General features: G+C 42.3%; 1 protein-coding gene across 2 annotated transcripts in view; it reads left to right on the forward strand.

The window, feature by feature from the left end:
- Nucleotides 1–12,296: 12,296 nt before the first annotated feature.
- The window catches only part of raver2 (ribonucleoprotein, PTB-binding 2), an 89,604-nt gene continuing 83,228 nt past the window's right edge, over nt 12,297–18,672 (forward strand). For both annotated transcript variants that reach the window (XM_063501285.1, XM_063501286.1), the window contains exon 1: nt 12,297–12,569. In XM_063501285.1, the coding sequence (XP_063357355.1) occupies nt 12,297–12,569 (273 nt within the window). The remainder of the gene's footprint in view (nt 12,570–18,672) is intronic.

Genomic DNA, 18,672 nt, shown 5'->3' on the forward strand with positions numbered 1-18,672 from the left:
CTGCACAGTGTTTATGATGCTCTTTAATGGGTGAATAGAGTGAAACTGCATCTCAGGAAACCTGCTGCTGCACTGCTCGCTGGAGGTTCAAAAGAAAGGGGAAAAAGATGAGATTGATATTTCTCGTCAGAAAAAGGAGAATGGCGGCACATCTGTCGCACACAAATCCACATTCAGTCAAACTTGTGTCGTTTTATTAGATTTCATGCAGCTCTCTGTACAGCTACAAAAAAAAACTACTAGCATGGAGTGCTCTGAAAAACTAAGCATAATTCAATAGCTTGTACAACAACATTTAGCAGCAGCAGCTTGAAAGTAAATCATTTTGAGTCTCTCACATGGCCCAGTTTGAAATGAGTTTACACACAGCTCCTGCCATCGCCTTTATATCAGACTGAGGTCCAGGCTTTGACAGGGCTGCTGCAACATCTTGATTCTTTTCTTTTCTAACTGTGTCGCTGTAGATTTGCTGCTGTGTTTGGTATCATTGTCCTGTTGCATGACCCAGTTTCAGACGAGCTTTAGATGTCAGGTTAGCTCACATTTCAGTCTAGAATTCTTTGTATGAGTAAATAGTTTGCTTAAATGTCTCAAATTTGCACGTTCTGTGGTTGCCAACGAGCCAAAATCATAACACCTCCACCACCGTGCTCAACAGTTGGTAATAGGTAGAACTGCAAACTTCTGCTCACACTTATGGTCAATTAATCAAGTGCATTTGATAACATGAGGTAGTGTACGATATAGTGGAGTCCTAATTAAGTTATCACCTATTTCTGGCAAGCGTGGTTAACAAAGTGCTCTACTGTATGTTGTAGATGACTGCATTAAAAATACTCCTGGTGTCACCAGCACACAGGCAGGATCAAGAAGTCCATTTCACTGACTGCTTTAACCTTCCACAAATATAACACAGTTGAACCTGAATACAATTTAAGGTGGCGAGCTGTATCTCAACCTCTGGAACATTTGTCATGAAGGGGGAAACGCCTTCAATGTTGTCACTGCTGCTGTAAAGCCGGGCATGGGAGGATGGAGTTTGTACTGTAGCCTTTAGCACTTTCATTCAGGAGCTCTCCACTCGGGACAGACTTTGATGAGTGGAAAACAAACTGATGGAGTTCCCTGGAAAAGGCACTCTCCCTGCACTTCATGCCTCAGTATCACAACAGATATTTCCAATTAAAGACAAATTATTTACAATGCTCATTGACAGAGGAAGCAAAGCAGAGTAAATAAGTCCAAACGTCAACTTTAAGAAATCTTCCCTACCCCTGGGAAAATATTATAGAAGCGATCATTGCTGTAGATATCACATACAATGAACAAGGTTCACAAAAAGCCATTTCCTACATACACAAAAAAGGAGTCAGTGGGGCGCCAGTTTACCTCACTGGGAAACTCCCTGAGAAGGTGACCATATACATTAACAACCTGTGTTCCTTAGCGGCATGTCCTCTCCAAGTCTCTCTCCACTCCTTCCTATCCACCCTTCAATACTGCACTATCAAATAAAAGTCCCCCCCCCCCCCCAAAAAAAAAAAAAAGAAAGAAAGAAAAGAAAACAATCTTCAAGCCAGTCAAAGGTAAGAAGTTATTAGGAAACACAACTGGCTGGCATACACAGGAAGAAAGATGCTGGATTCACTTGGAGGTGCAGTTTCAATCAGTGCTCGGATACTTACTCACTCCTTTTAACTTGCCTCATCATTGTTCTTGGGTTAGTGCTTTTTTTTTAAGCTGCTAATGGTGAATGGGAGAACAGTGCAATCTTTTGAAGTCCTGAAGGAAAGTGATTTAGCAGCTCCTTAAACACCTGCTGTGTCATCACTGTTTGGTGAAGTCATGAAGTGAAGCCAGAAAGCTGTGCAGAAGTGTTGTCTTAGCAGGTATTCTGACGTGTATGACACCATTAAAAAGCACAGGCTCTATTTGATTTTGGTGGCCTAGTTTTTGGGACAAATTGCTGACATAGTTTAGGAAACTCTAATGAGCGTTTTTGGGTTTTTTTTTTTTGTCTGCTTATTTTGTTGGTTTTTGTTTTTTGCCCTTTATCCCTGTCCCTCTTCTCCGCTGTTTTTTTTTTTGTTTGTTTTTTTTTTTGTTTTTTCCCCCCTCTTTCTTTTTCCTTTTCTTTTCCCCTGTCCCGTATCTAGCAAGTAAAAAAAATAAAATAAAATAAAATAAACAATAAAAGGTAAATCAAATGGACCATTACGGCAAGGCTGGGATGGTCCATTTGGTAAAGTAAATCCGTTGGGCATCTTTCTTCGCCTTTAGACAATAATTCTGATGGCAAAAGAACCAAACGGGACAGGTTTAAAAAAAAAAAAAAAAAAAAAAAGGAAACTCTAACGCACATATTAAACAAATATGTAAGACTGCTTTCTTCCATTTGCGCAATATCTCTAAAATTAGAAATATCCTGTCTCAGAGTGATGCTGAAAAACTAGTTCATGCATTTATTACTTCCAGGCTGGACTACTGTAATTCACTATTATCAGGATGTCCTAAAAACTCACTGAAAAGTCTTCAGCTAATCCAAAATGCTGCAGCAAGAGTACTGACAGGGACTAGGAAGAGAGAGCATATTTCTCCTGTTTTGGCTTCCCTTCATTGGCTTCCTGTTAAATCCAGAATTGAATTCAAAATCCTGCTCCTCACTTACAAGGTCTTAAATAATCAGGCCCCATCTTATCTTAATGACCTTGTAGTGCCATATCACCCTATTAGAGCACTTCGCTCTTGCTCTGCAGGCCTACTTGCTGTTCCTAGAGTATTTAAAAGTAGAATGGGAGGGAGAGCCTTCAGTTTTCAGGCCCCTCTTCTGTGGAACCAGCTTCCAGTTTGGATTCGGGAGACAGACACTATCTCTACTTTCAAGATTAGGCTTAAAACTTTCCTTTTTGCTAAAGCATATAGTTAGGGCTGGACCAGGTGACCCTGAATCCTCCCTTAGTTATGCTGCAATAGACATAGGCTGCCGGGGATTCCCATGATGCATTGAGTTTTTCCTTTCCAGTCACCTTTCTCACTCACTATGTGTTAATAGACCTCTCTGCATCAAATCATATCTGTTATTAATCTCTGTCTCTCTTCCACAGCATGTCTTTATCCTGTTTTCCTTCTCTCACCCCAACCGGTCGCAGCAGATGGCCCCGCCCCTCCCTGAGCCTGGTTCTGCCGGAGGTTTCTTCCTGTTAAAAGGGAGTTTTTCCTTCCCACTGTCGCCAAAGTGCTTGCTCATAGGGGGTCGTATGATTGTTGGGTTTTTCTCTGTATTTATTATTGTGCTATCTACTGTACAATATAAAGCGCCTTGAGGCGACTTTTGTTGTGATTTGGCGCTATATAAATAAAATTGAATTGAATTGAATTGAATTGAATAATGAAAGCGTCATTATTGTAATTTCTAAGTAAACCTGTGCTTTTAGATTTTAAAGGGTCTGGTCATAAAACTAGCCATTTAGCCATTTTACCCTGACTCTAAACTGATGAAGCCATTCCTGCATGGCTAACATTGCATGTTGCCGTGAGGAGAGGAAGCTAATTTATCCCTGACTTACTGATTAGAGGCTGATCACTGGCTAGTAATGCTGAGCTGAAGTGTATGTGGTCATAGAGTAGAGGTGCTGGAAAACGATGTATGAAGCAAAGATGTCAGGTCTCACTTTGTCATTGAACAATTACAGTGCATTGAACACGAGACACTTGATATTTAAATACAGAACCTAGTCAGTACAAAGAAATGAGTGAGATTACTGTTTGGCCCTAAAAATCCTAGAAACATAGCATCTAACCAGAAATAGTTCTGGATGACATTACCTTAGTATCCAGTTAGATCATAAGTAATCTTGGAGTCAGGCCCTTCACTGAGCCTGCTTCTGCTGGAGGGTTCTTCCTCCCCACTGTCGCCAAGTGAGGAGATCATTTGATTCTTAGGCTTTTCCTTCTTATATTGCAGAGTCTTTAGCTTGTATTAAGAGGTGCCTTACAGTTACAGTTGTAGTCTATTAGAGCTCTAAAAAAACTGAACACGTCACAATACATGTTTTGTCAAGCATGAAATATAAATAACAAGCGGTCAAATATAATTGTGAAGGACACACACACACACACTTTCATATGTAATAATCCGATATTGCACAATCCTCCCAAGCTGATTAAATTGCATTTAATCAGGTAGTTTCACTAAAATACAAATCACTTTTCCAATAAAGATAAAACACATTAACTAGACTGTCGGTGCAACTAAGGCCAAATAACAACAGAAGTCAGAAATAACGTCACTGAAGCTACTGTGAAGTCTGTAGAGTCAAAGTCATCAAGGGCTATGACATAATCTGGCCTAAAGGGAGTTTGCTGTTCAGTATTACTTGTACTGTAGTTACATGACTGTAGTTTTATAGATAAATGTCAATGAAATGAATCTCTACAAGCACAGCCTGAGACGAAGCAATGACGTCCATAACCAAGTATTAAAACAGATTAGATATAATAAAATGAAACTGATTTGCAGTTATTTTTTTGCCTGTCCCGTTTGGTTCTGTTGCCATCAGAATTGTTGTCTAAAGGCAAAGAAAGATGCCCAACTGATTTGCAGTTAAAAGGCAAGAAGTTAGTATAATTAGTGCAAAACACAAAAGCTGCACTTAGAAAAAATTCCCAGCTTTGATATTTAGAACTAAATGGTGCTAATTGTGTTTTTCAATTACCACTGGGACCATTTCTTTCAGGTCATCCACAAACCACCCTGCACTCAGTAAGCCAGGGAGATTATATGTAGGGGATTTTGTGTGTGTTTGTGAGTGTGTGTGTGTGTGTCTGCGTTGTCTCAATACCTGGCTCAGCATTCACACTCTCTGACAGCAGGCTAATATTGTCTGATGCTTTTTCATCCTGTGCTATTCTCTCCGGTTCACGTGTGCACATTTAGGACACCGGCACTCCAAAAAAGCTGCTCTTTAGAGGCTTTTTGGCCTTGTTTGGAGAGCCCTGTTTTAATGACACGTAGAACTGTCTGAACTGGCATTGTTGTCTAGCCCAGTAGTTGGAGAGACTGCTCAACATGGACGAAGGTGGATGAAAGCCAGCCTCCGCCCAGTTGGAAGTCTAAATAATGAATACAAATCGATTCATTTGTTCTGCATAGCTCTGCAGATGGCAAGCATTTCTCACAATAAAACAACGGAAATCTGTGTACATTCTAGAAACATCACCTAGTTAGTAAATGTATCAACCTTTACACTCACAAATCCAGAGGTACAGCACATATAGCTCCATTGAAAGATTTTCTTGATATCCTGGTGAACCTCAGCTCTAATTTATTTCAGTTCTTGACCCCCACATTAAGAAATCGATCGTTGCAAAGTAAAGTGGTGACTTAGCCACAATCTGCTTTTTCCTCCGCAAGAGCTTTTTTTTTTTTTAATATGTTTTAAGCTTCTGGTCATAGGTCAAGCCACAGGCTGTAGGAAGAAGAACAGCGGTACTGCCTGGAAGGCCCTATCAGTTATTTATGTGGCCTTTCTATACATATGGTGGTTTCTGCCAGGGGATCTGGGAAGTAGCCCCAGATGGAGAGGCAACAGAGTTCAAACAAAACAATGTAACGAGAAGCTGCTTTGGTTGGTTGGTGGGAGAGCGGTATGAATGTTCTCTCTTTTTTTTTTTTTATGAAGAAATCAAGGCTTTAAGCAGTAGTCAACATTTATGTCCAACACATCACAACTCATTGGTCCCTGAACTTATTTTCTGTCTTTTCTGCTTACAAAATAATTTCCACTTTTCTTTACCCACCATTGCTTACCACTTTTTTCTTTTTCTTTTTTTTACATCAAAATATAAAATATGCACTCTTAATAAATTTGCTCTGCATTATTGGGTGACTGTAAGTAGATGTAACTGGAATTATGTGTGTATGCTCCTTTCACTAGTAATACTTTTGGTTAAAGTCACCAAATTAATAAAGAATAATCCTAGACAAACACATTGTGGGTAAACTAATGAGACCTTGAAGTTGTAGACCTCTGTTAATGCTTTCTTGATTGTCTATTAATAAAAGAACACAAAATGATTTCTGACAAAGTCTGCTGTTCATGAAAAAAAAAAAATTGTATGAAACATGCTTTAATCCCAACAACATATCTACAAATTGAGAAAATTCTGGACTTTTTCTGTTCTCACTAAGGAGAAAATCCTGCAAATATTACACCAAGAGCACAACATGCACATAAGAGAACTCTGGAGTAACACCAAAAGCCTTGCAAAATAACTAGCGAAAATATTAAAACACCTGTTTATACGTGGGGACAAAATTGAAATTTCTCACTATAAAGCAAAATGAGGGCGATAAGGGCTGCCCACATTAATACCAAATCCTAATCCCAACTGTGAAGCATGGTGGAGGGAGCATCATGGTTTGGTGCTGCATTTCTATATCAAGACCTAAAAGCTTTCCGGTCATTGAGGGAACAAAGAATTCCAAATTTAATCAAGATTTTTTGTAGACGAATACCAAAGCTGTAGTCCATGACCTGAAGCTTAGGAAGGGTGGGTGATAAATACAAGACATTGATACAGAAGACCAAAGTCAGTCAACATCAGAATGGTTGAAAGATTGATGAGTTCCATAACTCAAAGGTTCACTCAAGAAAGACCACATTTCTCCCATTTTAGCTTCTCTTCATTGGCTCCCTGTGAAATCAAGAATTGAATTTAAAATCCTTCTTCTCACATACAAAGCCTTGAATGATCAGGCCCCATATCTTAAATGTACTGTCAGTAATTTTTCAAGGTTATTTAATAGAAAAAAAAGGATATTGTATATATATGCACATAAATATAGATAGAATAGTGTATAATCACATCATCTACAAACTGATGATTCTCATAAACTTATAATGAATTGATTAGAAATGCAAAGGAAAAAGACATAGGTTTGTGATTTGTGGAAGCCACCATGTCCCCCCACCAGTGGCCGTGAAGGACATCTCCTTCTGACTAATCATGTTTTGCAAATGTGGTTAGAGACTGGCCATGTACAAGCTGTTTGTTTGCTGTTACATGCCTGCACCTTCAGACTCAGACTAAAGAAGGGTTACTCTTCAGCAAAGAAATCAAAACATGAAAGAAAGGGAATCCAGGATCTTAATAATATCATGTCCTCCTCTTTGGCCTCATCTCCTGAACTGAAGTCAGGGCTCCAACACACAAACATGTGCACAAATATACTCATTTATTTCTGATATTGTTGCAATTACTTGTTGTCAGAAAATTAGACATGTGACCTTTCAGTCTCTGGATAGCTAACAATGAGCAACAGCTGGTTGTAAGCTAACAATATGCCGGCTAATGTTAGGTTCAAATGTTGAGTGTCCCTCTGTTTAACAGTTTGATTACGTTCTGACATCGTATGAGAATTTATTCAAGCATCAGAATCCAATAGTGTTACACTAACACTGGCAAACAGCACTCCTGCAGAGTAAATAAAGGTGGACTTTTCTCACCCGACATTGAAAGCTGAGCTAAACAGTGGACTTGATGCCTTCTACAGATAGGGAAAAATTCTGGGGCAGATCCAAATCTCGTCCAAACAGTATCAGAAACACACCCGCTGGCCTTGGTTCTTATGTTGCACTGTCTAAATTCACACTTAGACCTAAATTCACTAAAGTCACATTCCACTATTCCGGTCTAAATTTAATGTTTTTGATCTCTCTTGGCTGATTAAAACATGTTTGTCCTCTAGCAACCACCATAGCTAGGATTATGCACTTTAACTGGGAGGGGTAAGAAAACTGAAGTAACTTTTAACTTTAAGGACTTCATAGTACCATATTATCCCAATAGAGCACATCAATCTCACATACAGGTTTACTTGTGGCTCCTAGAATTTCTAAAAATAGAATGGGAGGCAGCTATCAGGCCTCCCTTCTGTGGAACAAGCTCCAGGTTTGGATTTAGGAGACAGACAATTTCTCTACCCTTAAGATTAGTCTTAAAAGTAAACTTTCGCTTTGAATAAAGCTTATCAGGATCAGGTTGGATCATGTGATCCTGAATCATCCTTTAGTAATGCTGCAAAAGGCCTTGGCTGCTGGGGGGGGGGGCTTGACGATCCACTAAACATTTCTTTCACTCACTTCTTTTTTTTATCCAACACTATGGCATTTAATTAATATTTAGTAATTTAAAACTTCCACTCACTTCCACAGTGTGTCTTTTGTTCTGTCTCCTTCCCCTCACCCCCAGCTGATGGTGAAAGATGGCCGCCCCGCCCTGAGCCTGGTTCTGCCACAGGTTTCTTCCTGTTAATATGGGGTTTTTCCTTCCTGCTGTTGCCAAGTGCTTACTGATCGGGGGTCACCTGATTGTTGTGGTTTTTCCTCTAATATTGAGACATCTTTAGCCTACATAATAAACCTCCTTGAGTTGACAGTTGTTATGATTTGGCGCTATATAAATAAAACTGAATGAAGTGAATTCACTTACTTTTTCATGTCTGGACTGTCTGAAAACATAAAAACATGAACGGTACAATGCTGCGTTGTTAGTCTAGTCAGATTTACTTTGCCTGTTTCAAGAGCAATCAGTGCATAAATCCAGATACATCTAATGGTAGTGTAGTTTTGTCTATTTTAAGAGAAGGCTATAGAGTACAGCAAGGTATGCTGTTTAACCTTGAGGTGGAAATGGAGATGTGCACACTGGGGAAGCAGGGATGTAGTTCAGCACTGCTGAGAGCTGAAGAAGGTGGGCACTTCCTCCTCATTTCTTGTCTGCCTGCCTGTCTCCATGTCCCATAAACCTAATCAGTTTGTCTGCATTCATTCACACCACTCCTACATGGGGCTGTCTTTATCTCTTTTCCACTGTCACCGTATCTCCTCCGCTGTGCCTCTTTCTCCTGAGCTGTCTGCTGCTCCCTGCCAGGGAAACTCTCTGAATTAGAGCACCGAGCTCGTGTCCAAGCACCCTCGGGTCATTTCAGTCAGTCTCCGCTCTGCCAACTAGTACAGCAGACATGCACTTGCAGCATATTTTTGTGCAGTTCAGAGTCCCAGTTTCCCCCAGAAAACATCTCTGCTGTGTGATCATCTCAAGTCGTGCGAGCAAGCAAGTTAAAACGCTTTGGAATCCCTTCAGCATACAGATTTTTTTAAACACACAATTAAACACTGCACTAAAATCTTAAGGATTTAATGACAGTCTCCCGCTCAAAGGTACAACTTTTAAGGCAAGCTTGTAAAATCGCATCTAAATGGAGCTTTTGGAGGGATTAAGATGCACATTTATGCTTGGTTAGAAAGCAAGGGGCACTTAAATGCTAACAAAATGAGACTTTCTCATTACTCAGTCACTTGCTTGCCACATAAAAGCAACTCTCCCCATGTAATGATGAAGAGGTACGCTTATGACCACTGTAATTAGGACAAGAATTGGGCAGGGAGCTCTTGTGCATATTGTCCCCCATGTGTTCAGGTCAGCTGTTTTTAGTAGGTCACATGTCCCTAAATCTCTCCTATGCCATCAGAGGAAGCAGCCACACCACCACACTGTATCCCTGATCATTCACGAGAGCATTACGCCAGCTGTTTGCATCAGCTCATGCATTACTGACAGGAGCACAGGATGACATATCCATAATCACATTGCACTCTTCAGCATTTGGGGTTAACCCCTCACTCTCCTGATACCTCTTCCTCCTCCTCATCAATCCCTCTCATTGCCTCCCATCCATCCTCACGCCTACTGAGCTCGTCCCAGGTGCCTGCTTTGCCTGTTCAGCCACTCAACCCACCCACGCCCTCACACTCTCAGTCCCAGCGAGCAGCAGCAAACGTTTTCCTGCGCTCTCCTTCTCCTCTCTGCTGCCACCCACTCCAAAAGGGGCTGTGAATCACTGGCTGACACACTGAAGCACCAGCAGGACTCTTGTGTTTTATTATTATATTTTTTTTAAGATGGTAGAGCAACCAACATCTCTTTTCCCCTCTTGGTTTGTGTAGCGGAGCGCATTATTATTATGGGACTAGGTAAAACGCTTTGAAAGATAGCTACAGAGTTTGTGTAACCATGCGAGGAGGTTACAGGCCGACGCAAGTTAATGTCTAAGTGTGTCGGTGTGTGTCTCTAAGTGTAAAACGATGGTGCTGGCATGTGTGTGTGTATGCACCAGGGGGACAGAGAGAACAAATTAATTGTTCTCTCATGGAAAACGTTGTTTAGCACTTAGTGGAGTGATTCATGCGTCTCTAAAATCAGCCTGTGCAAGTGACAGGCGAGTCCTTGCTGTCTTTTCACAGAACTACTGCTCAATGATTCATGTCCCCCAATCTGTCAGCCAGTACCGACTATTGTATGAGCTGCAGTTGGATCAAAACACAGTTTACATGTAGGACGACTTCTCAGGGGCATTTGCTTCAGCTTGATTTCCTGCATGATGATGATAAGTTTGTGACTTGGGTTAAGGGCACCTGTAACGTCATGAGAGACCACAGAGATGGTATAGAAAGGCCAGCTACTGAGCTTGTGTAGCAGGCCTACTTGAGCTGAAGTATCTGATATCCGATGTTAAGATGAAAGTGTCCAATGAGGAATGGAACTAACAACTGAATTTAAAACGATCAGTAGTTTGGGGCCACTCTCTTGGCTATGTCTCTCTTAAAAAAGGTGATCTCTTTAGCCTCGTATCTGCTAAATAAAGGATATAACTGTCATGCATTCCTTTAAGATATTCAGTACAGTCTGGCAGTCTGGTGTGTGAATTACTCCGTCATTGATACATAGCAGGTTGCATCTTCAGGAGCATTTGTCAGGAGGACACAGTGTGACTTTGCGCCTTGGATTCTTAGCTCCCAGCAGTAATGTTGAGCTGATGCATGAAGTGCATGCAGACTTATAAACTGCTTCTATTTGCAGTTCCACAAATTGCCCTTCTTTTTGGTTTGGCCTTTCCACTCTGGAGTGGACTGCGCTCACGCCTGATTGAAGCATTTAAGCAACAAACAGCCTGCATACACTCGCTGCCTTCCGGTTACACTGCTTCAGCCACTTGGCAATGCGAGATCATTTTCACCCACCGACAACTGTGATTGTCTGGACTTGGATCTGCCAAGAAACGCTCCACACAGATGGCGAGAGAGAGAGAACACGGAGGTTGATTTCTCCGTCTCTCTTTCAGAGGGCCCCGGCAATAAGCGCGCTCTAAATATTTCCTAAGTGGGTTGATTGTGCGCTTGTTGACATGTTTGTGTGCCTACGTGAATGTAAGTGCATCTTTATGAGTGTGAGCATACAGTGTGTGTCTTTCAGCGACTCATTCTGCCTGCGGAAGCTACACGGGCATTGTGAGGACTCGGCAGGGAGCTCTGCTCCCCTTGTGTTTGCCAGGAGCAGCTTTCCACCCACGGTGGGCAGGCAGGCGTGCAGGCTGGGCTGGCATTCACTGGATCACTTGGGTAGAAAGGAGGGAAGGCACACAGCCATTCATGGTAACATTATGCACATGGGGAACAGGAAAGCTCTGGCGGATCTTCTCCAGTTCTCTTCTTCACCAAAAGAAGAAATGCTGTAATTGGGCCGCCGCACCGAAATAAGAAATGTGCGCACATACAGCACTTTGGTGCAGGGTGAAGACGACAGAGCATTCTGCAGGTTCAATATGTGGTCGATAATAAAAATAATAATAATTTAGTTCCCTCCTAAAAATCCGGAAACATATGCTGTTTGGAGGATCAGGTTGGTGCCACACGACACGTAGCTCCTTGGCAAGCCAATTCAAAAGCGCACTAATGCGCACTGACCAATGATGATTGGCTCCTATGCAGTTAACAGACAGTTGGGGTCGCCAGGAGTCCGGAGTGCAGCCCGACATGCTGGGAACCATGTGTGCGTCAAAGTGCCCATATACAAGTTTCATTCATCAGATGACAGCGACTCTTAAACGCCCCGTTTTAAACAAATGCTATGTTTAATGTAACGTTAATATAAACCTTGTAGCTCTGCTGTGTTGTCGCTCTTTATCACGGCTCATCATCGGTCAGAGTAGAAACAGGAGAATACAAACTGACGCCAAATACAGAAGCGAAGCGAAGATTTAAATGAAATAGTTCAGAGCAATTTGGCAGTATTGTTGTGTGTTGTTGGCTGTCGGTCTTTTTCCTTCTCTCGCTCTCTCTCTCTCTCTCTTTTTTTTTTTTATCTTTCTCTCTTCCACCGACACACACACACACCTCCCACCTGCTCTCTCTCTCTCTCTTTCTCTCTCTCGCTTTCCTCACACTTTTCCCAAGATGGCGGCAGCCTCATCCATCCAGCCGCCGAGCGTTCACTCTTCTCTAGCCCGGGATAGCGCACTTTCCCCGGAGATGGACAGCCCCGAGAGCCGGCAGCACGAGGACGAGGAGGCGGCGGCAGCGCAACCCCCGGACTCCGGGATTAGCCTCCGTGACCTGCCGGACCTGGAGCCCGAGGAAATCGAGAGGAGGCTGGCCAAAACTCGCAAGGAGCTGAGCAACAGGAGGAAAATCCTCATTAAGAACCTGCCGCCTGACACCACCAACCAGGTATACATGTCAGTTTACGGTGGAGAAACTGAGGCAAAAATAACAGGGTGGAGCTCTTTTTCTCTCACCCCCCCAACATTTTACGCACGCTCACACGGACTCCAGCCTTTAAACCTTCATTTCACTGCTTAGTTCTGACACCCGTGAGTGTGATCGCGGTCTCAGGTCATGACTTTGACCACATCACCCCCTGATCAGATATAAACTTTACAGGGAACTTTCCGAGTGTATCCGACTTGCTCATGGTAAACTTATCATTGTATGTAGCTTACTTATCTTTCCTGCATGTTTTTTCCAACATGATGTCAGATTCTGATTGGGGGGGATCCACGGGCAGAGTCACTTCGAAGTTCCTCTTTTTGCTGTGTGACTTGCGTTTCCCATGGGTCTCACCTCACTGTAGCTGGAAGTGCATCATTTGGCTGGTGCTATAAGTGAAACGGTGTGCCTGAATTTGACTTGTGTGCAGTCAGACTCGTGTAACAGGTGAGCTCCTGGGAAAGTAGCCAGAAGGATGCAAAGTGGAGTGTTTTTCAGCAGGAGGAGACGCTGCAAAATGCAGTCTGTCGTCTGCAGACACTCTGATTAAATCATGAAATGCATGCGGCCTTTTCTGCTTTTAGCTTTATGCCCTCTGCGTGTTTTTGCTTTGTGCTGCGTAAAGTTTAACATCAGATCTGCAGACTGGCAATCGACAGCAAGTTGTACTGTTGTAATATTGTACAAATACTGTACTGTGGCCACGACAGGTGTGGATCCCTGATCTCTGACTTTTGCCCGTTCTAAACAGTTTCCCCCAATTTCCTAAAGACAGAAAGCACATCATTTCAATTTTGCATGTTCACCGAGGACCACACAGGGTTTTCTTTTCTTTTTTCTTTTTTTCCATTTCTCCTGCTAAGTGTGATCCATCACTTGTGTCAGCCCACGAGCCTTTATGAGGCAGCGTGTCGAGGGCGCTGATGGTGTGTATTCCTTCAGGCTTGTACCGCCGCACATTCTTTGAGAGGCTCTCAGCCAAAGAGTGCCAGTACCTCGGCCGGGTGTTTGCGCGCTGAGCGTGGAAGAAGAGGGGGGAGGAAGGGTGAGAATGCATGGTGTGTGTGAGAAATGAGAAGTGGAGGTAAGATTGAGAGTGGTGGTGGTGGAGGGTCATTTGGATCAGGTGAAGCAGCAAAATTGGAAGTTCTCTCTCTCTCTCGCTCTCTCTCTCTGTGGTTTTTCCCCCACATTGTCGGCGTGTCAGATGGAGCGTGATGTGCTTGGGGGGGGGGGGGGGGACCAAGCTCAGTGGCGTGAAGTCCTGCGCTGCTGAATGTGCCACATAAATCTGTCCATTTAAAGGAGCACTGCTGGAGTGTCTCTTACTGAGACATGACGCGGTGTGAGTTTCCACTGGTGGAAGTGAAGGTGATGTAGTTGGACTGACGCAAGCTCGGCCTTTAGATCTTCAGAAATGAGCAGCATAGAAGAGGGAAAAAAACAAAAGTGTTTCAAATGACATCACAGCACTCATAAATACTGTCCCCATTATGGCGAGTATCACATTGTGTGGAGCAGCCTCTGGGTGTGATTGTCAGAACGATCCAACATAAATCTTGTGTCAGCTCCTTAAATGTGAAATGTGAAATTTCTGCATCTTTCTCATTTGTTTGGACTCCACTGTTCAACAGTTGGTTGGGCTAAAATGCGATTTCAAGACACCACCTGGAGCCCCCCTTTTCCCTAATTTTCTGATTTAATTTATTAAGCAGTCCATTAACATCTTAATCAAGACTAATCAGTCAATAAACAATCTGACTCCCACGAGCACTGAAACGGAGACATCTTGTTAGTGCACAAGACATAAAAACCTGCAGCTGTTCTTGTTCGGTCCTGTACAGAGATGCGGTGATGCTCTAAGTGCTGGTGTTTACTGTATTTTATCTTCAGTGAGGTTATAGATTTATGGCAAAGGAAAGTCCTCATTACAGTCTTATATAACCCGACTGATAGGCCCAGCAGCACCCAGTCGTCTCCATCTCCCCATTCCCCTCATTCCCGCTGCCCCATTACTGAACACTCGATCGCAGGCCGCATGTGTGTGTATGTGTGTGTCCACAGTAGACTGTGTCAGATATATGGCCCCGTTGACAGTCCTCATTTTAGGGGAGAAGTGGGGGAAGGGAAAGGGGGAGGAACAGAGGAAGGGTACAGTGTGTTTGCGGTAATGAACTTGGGGAGAATTGTCACAGAAAGCCACAGCTCCCATCAGCTTTATGGTGCTGTGTTCAGTTTTCAATTCAGTGTTTTTCTGTTTTCCTTTTTTTAAAATTCTTTTAAAGTCACTCTTGTTATGCAGCTGTTCAACCCCCCCAAAAACCAACTGTAGAATACCTGCTCAGCGCTAAAGAGACTGAGCAAGGATCGAGCTGGCGGACACTCTGCGAGCAGCTAAAGAGCCAGATATTTCCCTGAGGTGTTGGTACATACCAGAGCTAAAAGGGCATGAAAATTGGTCTTATATTAACTTAGCGGACCGAGAGACAGATAATAATGTTGCGCCTCGACTGCTGTATAAATAATCTAACAAGTTTGTTGGTTTCAGAGCACAGCAAGTGCTGTGTTTTAAGAAAAAGAAAAAAAGAAGGAAAGGGGAAAAAAATACAGTTATTGTAAGATTGTAGGTTTCAGTCATCTCCTTCCTTGAGTGCAAGTCTAACTGCACTTTTTAATTTAAGCAGGTTAAGCGTCCAGTGTATACATTGTATACTAATATATTAAAAGCCTGGGCTCGGTTGAGATCTCATCTTGAGGTCATTGTTTTTTGGACGATGTTAGATGCGCTGCAGTTTAGGGGTGGCATCCTGAATCCTGATTACCCTTCAGGTTGTCTTTGATGTGTATATGATATTAACATTTACCTGCAGCTGTCTACAGATTTCGACCAGTGCCACTCTGTTTACCTCACTTGTACTTGATGCCACCTCGTTGCAGTGTCCATGTTAACAGCCTGGAGCAGACGCAGAGCCCGCTCTGGGAAAAGATGAAAAACAGGAGACCACTGCTCTCACAAGCATCACAAACGGCATAACATTCACAACAAACAGAAACTCGGCAATCATCTGGCTTGTTGTTAAGTTGTGGTTGAAGACACTCAGTTATTATGTAACTTTGTGAGCCTGGTGGATTCTACACCACAGTGGAAAGGCTGCGTGGGCTGATTAGGGGTGCTGTGTCTGTTCAGGGCTGTCGTTGAATAAATCTGATTACAAATACAGAAAAATAGAGCTTTTGATATTCAGTGGCGGTAGTGGTGGTGGAGGGGACTACTAGCACCAATAGTAGTACTACTAGTGGCTGTGTGCTAGCTGCGCTGAATACACAGCTGGAAGGTAAAATCGGCAAAGCCATAAAGTTTATGTACTTTCTTGTTCTTATTTTATATTCTTTTAAAGCTAAAAAGCAAAGATCTCTTTCAGGTTGTTTTTATATGTGTGAATAATTAACAGTAGTGGCTTAAAAATCTTAGTAGTAGTGAGGGGGGGAGAAAAAAATCTGAAAAACATAGAATTCACTGATTCTTAAGCCTGTGTTTGCGATATGCTGTTTGAAACCCCGAGAGCATGTTTACATACTCTCGCTTTTTATTGACCGAAACTTACATTTTGGTCAACTAATGATGGCAGAGCAGGTTCACAAAACTCGAACAGAAGTGGGTTTTAAATAGCTCTCCAGGCTTTTAGCTCGAGAGATTTCCACACTACTCTACCTACATAAGTAGTTCTGTGTCTTGTAATGGTTTTCTCTCCACATATAGACATATTCTATTGTTCAAACATGTCATGTTTGACAGTTTTAGTTCCTGCCAGCTTTTGTTCCACCTCATTCCCGCGCCATTCCTGTCCTGGAGAGGTGGCTCACATGCACTCCAAATGGCACAAGTGTCAAAATAAATTCAATTAGTGGTCCTAAGAGAACGTTGAATTGATGATGTGCCTTGACCCTGCGGCTATAAACATGCCTCTTCCAGGACAGATTTCCACCTTTTGGAACCCGTCCAGACATGCAGTCTCTGAAAAACATCGCCGCTTGGGTCTGGGCAGGATTAAAAACCAAAGAAGTGCTCTGACTTCCAGATGCTGACCAATGCTCTGAAAGTCATTCGTTTTGTCCAGAATTAAAAACACATTATTATTTTTTTATGAGCCACTTGATCCACACACCCTGATTTCTCCGTTAAGCACTATTAAGTTGATAAACTAACCCATATGGAAAAGATATATATAAATCTTATAAAGTTTGTATCTGTCTTGTGTAAAACTTGTATGAAAAGCATACAAGAGTGAAAACAGATATAAGATCCCTTGAAAAATTATATAAATGAAACTTGTATGTTTTGGATACTTCCTAAAACAATATATGAAAGTAATGAGAAAGTGGCCACTTTCATGAGTAAATCATATAAACCTTATATGATTCACTATATGAAGCAAGCCAAATCTGATGCAAGTCTTTTATAAGTTTTTTCTATTTCTTTTCCATATGAGAATTGTTGGTGCCACATGCACGGTTAGCTGTGACTTGCACGGTGGCGTTACATGGCGATGCAGCCTTTTCCTTACAAATGATCTTTGTAGGAACGCAGCTGAAAGTGAGATCAAAGTCAACACATTTACCACACAATGTTTAGTACATTGTTGCTTCCAGGAAATGGGAGTAAAGGGAGCTAAAAGGTTCCGTAAAAGGGATTTGCTAATATTGGACTGCGAGGGTTATGTGAATAAGATGCCAGTCATGCAGATGAATAATGCCACTTTCAGATTATAGTATGCATGATAGCCCAACTCAAATTAGGCTATAGTATTTAAAATTCATAGCGTCTGCGTTGTGCAGTCCTAATATAGTCCCAGAGTTGCTTTCCTCTTTCTATTCGTAGGCCTTTCAAAGCCCATGACAGCCAACATCACACATGCACCATTGTTCATTTACAATCTCGTGTGCAGAAATCTACCCCGTTCGCCTTCCCACTGACATCATGTAGGCCGTAAAAGACGGGGAAGCAACGGCAAAGATTTGACTATGAACGCGTAATCTGACAGGGCTACTATCTTCTATCAGATACTGTGTAGTCTCAACCTGCAATTAGTTGGAAGTAGCTGGAAGTACGGCCGGAAGTTGACACAACTTTTAATAATTCCAAGCAGCGAATATAAAATCATTTTCAGAGGCACAACAGTGTAAAATAAACGGGGGCAGTGTGGTTTTATTTGCACAGAGGAGGTTAACTTCCAAGGTCTTCTGCCAAGTTCTTGAATTAATCAGCTTAAAAACAAACACAAAACTTTTTACAAGGTGTGTGTGTGTTGATATGTTTGTTTGAACACCATGAAAATGTGTGTGTTTTGCATATGTACAGGTAAACACAAATGCATGTAAATATGACAAAGCAGCATGCATCTGAGCTGCTCTTTCCACCCACCTTCTCGCCTTACTTTGCATGCTGTGGTGTGTGTGTGTCTGTGTCATGAGCAGATGTTCATGAAATCTGCCACTCCTGACAGTGGGCGGCCTTTATCGAGCCAGTGTGCAAACGCGCTGTTGTGATTAGCTGTTTACGCTGGCATTAGTCACCTTGAAGTTTTGCACATGTTCGTGTCACAGTTATCTGAAGACACACCTGTTAGACTTTTCGTACAACCAGCGCACTGTCACGATGCTACAGCTTTGTTTTTTGCATGTTTTACGGCACAGTTTGGCTGGGAGTCGGGTATGAAGGTGACATTATGTAGGTGAGATAATGGAGTTGGCTGGAGATCTGACGCTGAGCGAGCTGGGGTCCAAAAGATGGTGGAGAGGAAAAAGGCTTGTGTTGTAACTGATGGTTTGAGAGGGCTGATTTAAAAAAAACAAACAGTGTAAAGCTGTTCATTAAAGCATTTTGTAAACTGATAACGGCAGGGTTATTTTTATGTCATAGCATATTTCAGCTGAAAGTTAAAAAGGGGATTCTTTTTTACGGTATTTCTTTCTGAACTGTTTGAGAGTAAACAACAAAAGCGGGGATCGTGCTGACTGGATAAAAGGTTTCAAAGTAACTTGGACGGAAATGCATTGACTGGAT

This window comes from Pelmatolapia mariae, linkage group LG17 (assembly GCF_036321145.2).
Source record: "Pelmatolapia mariae isolate MD_Pm_ZW linkage group LG17, Pm_UMD_F_2, whole genome shotgun sequence".
In the NCBI taxonomy this organism is placed as follows: domain Eukaryota; kingdom Metazoa; phylum Chordata; class Actinopteri; order Cichliformes; family Cichlidae; genus Pelmatolapia; species Pelmatolapia mariae.